General features: G+C 36.6%; 1 protein-coding gene across 1 annotated transcript in view; it reads right to left on the bottom strand.

The window, feature by feature from the left end:
- rxfp2l (relaxin family peptide receptor 2, like) overlaps positions 1-6,000 on the bottom strand; it is a gene marked incomplete at both ends in the record, with an annotated part of 56,502 nt that extends 50,502 nt beyond the window's left edge. The window contains 3 exons of the mRNA XM_081365117.1: positions 1,541-1,612; positions 1,782-1,910; positions 5,946-6,000. Of these exons, the coding sequence (XP_081221243.1) occupies positions 1,541-1,612; positions 1,782-1,910; positions 5,946-6,000 (256 nt within the window). The remainder of the gene's footprint in view (positions 1-1,540; positions 1,613-1,781; positions 1,911-5,945) is intronic.

A 6,000-nucleotide genomic window follows, 5' to 3' on the forward strand; every position in this document is an offset into this window, starting at 1 on the left:
ATGTATCTCGTTTTGGTGAGTTCTTAATTTAGGCCAATTTGCTTAGAAATCAGAAGTGTGACGGATTGGTTTGTTGCAGAGTTTAAAACAGTTTGTTGTTTGCAGTTTAGAAAACAAATTGATCTTCAGAAGTGAGACAATGAAGCGTGTCCAATATATTCCCCAAACTAAACATATTGCCTGCCCGTGTCTTTCTTTCTGGCACTCAAAGAAAAAAGAGGGACAAACAACTCCGAGTCCTTGAAGCTTCAAGACTCTTAGCCTGTTCTATTCTATCATATGAGAAGTGTCATATAACGTTGTTTTAGAAAGATATAGTAATGGTCATGTTCTGTTTTGGTTTCATTTTACCTAGTCTGATTTCCTGAGCTCTCATCCTTTTTTGTTACAAAACTGCCGCATCAGAGGACTATTAGAATAATTAGAAATCATATAGGTTATTCAAGCTGTTCTACTCTTAATATTAAATAAAAAAACGACTGAACAAATGATACATGGATTCTCTTGAACCGTTCGACTTCTCTGAGATCCTTTACTCTTCCATGTGGATGACCTGTGACCTACTTTCTGTACGATCTGAATTTTCCGTGTTTTGAATTTTAGAAAACTGAAATTGAAGTTCCGAATTTCTTCATCTTGAATCTCTCTCTGATATTTGCAGACTAAGAATTCAGAAAAAAAAAAACAAAAAAAAAACAGCTGTTTGAAAATACATGTCTATAAAATTCAGCCATAAAACCATTTCAATTCGTCAAATTTCAAATGTTCAATATTCGTTTAAAGAAATCAAATTCGGAACTATTTAAAATTCCACATATTATTCAAATTTGTTAGATTATACTTGTCCATAATTCAAATTTACACAATTCAAATTGAAATACTTTTGTCATATTATAAGCTCCATACGTTTCTCGCCTGTTTCTTGTTTTAATAATTATCATTCACTGTGTATATAAGGCCTTAGTTTCCCCAGTTCTGTGTTTGTTGTTGTCGCAATGTTTAATGTGACGCTTCGTTGACTCTCTGTGTTCTGTCGTCTCGCTCTTCATTAGATTAAGCTGCAGTGTATTTGTGACAGATTGCAAAAAAATGTAAAAAATAAATAAATAAAATGTTTATATTTTTCATATTTTCTCAATTTTCATACCAAATAACATCCAGAGATAAAACCAAATGATTTCATCCCCTGATAACACTTACCAATAGCATAAATCTTTAACACTTACTGATAAAACCCAATATCATTCAGCGGATCTGTTCCATCTAACTAAGTGCGTATTAAACCCATCTCACATTCATGAGTTTAGGAGTATTATACAAAATATATTGAAAGCCAAGCACTGGCAAATAAATAAGGCTTAGAAAACAAATGATAACTGTGAACATAAAGTCACACTCACACCTCAAGATCAAAGAGAAACACTGTGCAAGATTTAATCAGAATTTGATGTTTGTCTTTAGGTATGTTTCCTGTAAACAATTCACAAGCACACTCAAAGCAACACAGACAGAGAAAAAGAGAACAAGAGAAAGTACTCACTGCACTCTTTCGACTCCTGGACCCTTGTTTTCATGAATGCATCAAACAGATGGGGCCAACCACTGTTATCCACTACAACACACACAGATATTTTAAGAATGACATTTCTATATTTGCAGTATTCATATTTCTAAATGCATAGTGTTTATGGCAATATAGTGTGCCAATGTATGCACATTTGCATTAGTGCGTGTATTCTTTGTGTCAGAGTGTCTTTGAGCGCTCCTGCCCGCAGTCTTACCGCAGTTCTCTTCATCTGCTCCATTAGGACAGTCCTGCTGCCCGTTGCAGTGCTGCGGTTGAGGCAAACACACCGACAGATTCCCACAAGGAAACTGACCCAATGGACACATATCAGAACCTGAAGAATCTACATACACACAACAAACACATGAACGCACTGAAACAATTTGCCAAAGTCTGCTCAGACATGTTTTGACGGTTAAATGAAGTAGGCTACATTCTTATTCCTGTCAGAAAAGTAATACAAAGCAGCATATAACCCATAGCACTTTCACAACTTTCCAAAAGAGGGAAAAAATATAGATTGATTACAGCAGTCAGTCAGAAGAACGAAAGACGTTAAATTTGCCGTCACTCCCTCAGCCGTTGTAATCACTGATCTATATAGAATGTCATTATATAGATCAGTGGTTGTAATAGAAACACCCAGTGTTGCCAAGGTAACATAAGTATAACGTTATAAATTATGTGTATTCATTTCTTTTAAAATGAAAATATTATAAACTAGATTCGCAATGTTGATAACTGCGGAAACACGTCAGCATAGTCTGTGAAAAGAGTGGATTTATGTAACTTCAACTTCCCCACCCTCTTGCACATCTTTTCTTCTGTGATGGCGTGTTGTTTGGCGTGAGAGCGGGACAATCAGGGACAACTCACATAAGATAGCAGTTATAGCAAACAACGATCCGGTGACAGCCAATGCCCGTGCAACATTTTTCCTGTTAGAGAAGCCATTTCACTCGGATATGCATCACAATAAAAGAAAAGACGCTATAGGCCTACTTCCGTTTCATGCCGACTCACAAAACAGTCATCCCAGCTAAAACATCTCTCATCCTTTAATGTGCTGTAATGATGACAATGCCAAACTGAAATGTGTGCTAATGTTGTCGTCGTCCCTTTGGTACTCTTCTGGAGGTCAGAGTTCATGATGCAGGTAGGTCACGTGACTGATGGAAGACTTTGGTAGGTTTGAGTTAACCCTACCACCACTCGCGTGACCTCTCAACCTCATGACAGCATCATAGTGTGTGTCTCCAACTGATGGCATAACAGCACACTGCAGCTATTATGTAACACCTCGGAATGTAAGGTTTAAAGAAGCATGACATTTGACCATTTATTATTATCCATTTTCAATATGTGATATTAAACTCTTTACATTTAAACCTCAGAAACACAATCCCTGCCAATGAACAGGCTTCAAAGTGGTGTCTGCTGCTTTCAGTATTAAAGTAGCAAGTCAACCAGCTAGGATTACAGTATATTGAAAATTTAAGTAAAATCTTTTGAACTAGAATCATGCGAGGAAAATAAATTTTCAAAGTAAAAGAAAATAATAATAAGTTGATTCTGCAGATACAAAGCCCAGTACTCTGCAGGGAACCCAGACAGGTCTTTTTGTATTAGGGCTGAGAAGTTTCTATCGAAGCAACTGGGGGATTTAACAGCATTGGGCGCTTCAGGTTTATTTGGAATATTTCTATTGAAACATGTGCGACAGACCGCTGGAGCACAACATAAGCTTTTCTGCCTGCATGTGACTGAAGAACATGATCTGTATCACATCAGATTGTGAGGGAATTCTTTTTAATGACTGTTTTTCTAATTAATTTATGGGCATTTAACCAATAACAATGAAAAGTTAAAAAGCTATGAATCATTCTAAGTCATGGAGGTTTGCTGAGGCCCCCTAGTTGAGAACGACTGATCTACAGCATTTTCATATAAGGCAAAAACGACAGTATTTATTTAATTAATATTAATTGTATAATAGTATTTTTCAACATTGAAAAAAAAAAGCATTTAGATGGTGTATAGTGTGTGCTATTCATCATCCACTTCTCTTACTGTCATTTCCAACACTGAGTCAACATTAAAATTCAAATAGTCAGAGACAAAATATTTATGAATAAGATCCTTTTTACCCCACAATGAGTTTGCTATACTACAGATAATCTTAGTGTGTCCCTCTCCTCATGGACAACGTTCAAGATTGTAGGCTATCCCCTGATACAAAACAATGGCATCTTCATTTGCTTTCATTCTTAGCCTCTTTCACAGAAACCTTATGTCATTGTCCATCCAGCATTCCTTATTCTGCTTTTCATACACCATGTTCCAGTCAATGGACTCTCTCTCTTTCTGCCTGCAGGAAGAATATAAAGCATAGGTTGGTCTAACCTGAAGCCCTGGGGAGCCGCTGCCATGTAGCACAGACACCTCTACACATCCCCATCAAATCTAAGGGTCAGCTGAAACCCTCTCTCTCCATTATTTATACACACACACGTAAACACTTGAATAATCCTCTCGTATGCCTTCCCGATACACTGCTCTGGCATCATTATCGTAAGGCAAGTCATTCACGTAGATGATAAATCCGTCTCCCCTGAACCGCACAAAACCCAATTAGCTCACCTCTCCAAAACCTCAACCTCCACACTAGGCTGTTTGAGAATCTCTTTCCCTCTTGAAATCTCTTCAACACAGGCAGACACAAATGCAAACACACACACACATGCACATCTACATTGTCGACTTTACACCAAGACTTAAAAATAATGAATATGTGTGAGACTGAAAGAGAGAAATCTGACTTGTTGTGTGGCTCTGAAACTGAAAGGTATATGTTTGTCACATTCACACACACGCGTGCGCACATAAAAATCTCTAGCCTATGATATTTATCATTTAAGGGACATAACTTGAATTCAGTGAAACTGTTTAGACCCAATCTCAGAAATAATGTGGAAAAATGTGGCAATATCCTGAAAGAGACAACGTTATACCTTATTTATTGCTAAAATGTGCATATTATTACCTTAGACTATAGACTATAGTTATATGTACCCTTAAAGGTAGGCCTACTACTAACCATTCAGGAGTAAATAAGGTGAAAGATGCCCCTTTGAGGATATTCCCCAGTGAAAAGCTAGTGTACTCCTAAAATTAAACATTTTGCACTTTCTTTTCAAGAGTGCCTGTACAGCCACAACACTTTATTTTCAATGTACTTCCAGTGTACTTAGTGAAAAAAATAATGTGTAATGAAAGGTGAAATGGGTTAAGGTTAGGTTTAGGGATAGGTTCAGGGTTAGTACCTTGTTACCCAATTAGTGTCATTACTACAATAAATACATGTACATGTGAAATAGGACTAAAATAAAGAGCTACCTTTAAAAAAAATCATTTTGTTTTTCTAAACTACAACAACAGCTGTTTTTAATTATTGGGAATCGTACATTTGTTCTTCTAGGGGATATATATCATTTGATATCAGTTGTCATCTTAAATTATCAGTGTTTTAAATAAATAATATAAGCTAATACAGTACTGTACATATTGGCCTACACACCAACTTTCTAGCAGAAATGAGAATAATTTTGCTAAGTATGAACAAAACACTGCAAGCCAACAGAGGATCTCAACCACCATGCGCGAGGTGGTTGGGGGAATAGTGAATTTTTGATTCATACTTGTGTCTGTCTATGATCCAAAATATTGTACTGTAGATTATGGATCACGAGAGATGCCACAGGTCATATCACGGAGTATAAAAACGTGAGAATCTCTTGACAGGTGAATAAATATGGTGTTGCTTTCCAACACCTTGGGGAATTTTGTAGAGTGTGTGCTGTGTGTGTTCTTGCATGTTTGTCTCCACATTCATTAATAAATCAACTCTTAATAATTCTCTCTTTCTCTGTACATACTGTATCACATAATAAAACACTCCTTAACAAACACTAAAACTAAAATTAAACTAAACTGGATATGTGCAAGTCATTTCTGCTGACTAGCCCTTCAAAGAAGTGTTACAGATAAAAGGAGAACCAGCATTCTATCAACATTTTACAAGAACTTACCTCAATTATAAGCATGATACTGACATGATTCTCATACATCGCACTGCCTAAAGCTCATTTACATTGGAAAATGCTCATTATCACATATATATTCATTTACACATTCTTTGAGCAGTTTGCATCCACCACAAACACCACAAAGACGGAATGAAAAAGGAAAAGTAGCAATCAGAGCAAAAGAATGCTTGAGAGTATCTCAAGACCACAGACAGTCGGTTACCTGTGTTCAGAAGGGTGTGAGATACATTTAGAGATAAAGAGATTAGGTTTTTAAAAAAAGTGGGTCTTACCTGAAAGAAAAGCAAGGGAAAAGGAGAGAGAGGAGAGGAGGAGAGGAGGAAGCAT

The sequence above is a fragment of the Scardinius erythrophthalmus genome (assembly GCF_964197995.2).
Source record: "Scardinius erythrophthalmus genome assembly, chromosome: 5".
In the NCBI taxonomy this organism is placed as follows: domain Eukaryota; kingdom Metazoa; phylum Chordata; class Actinopteri; order Cypriniformes; family Leuciscidae; genus Scardinius; species Scardinius erythrophthalmus.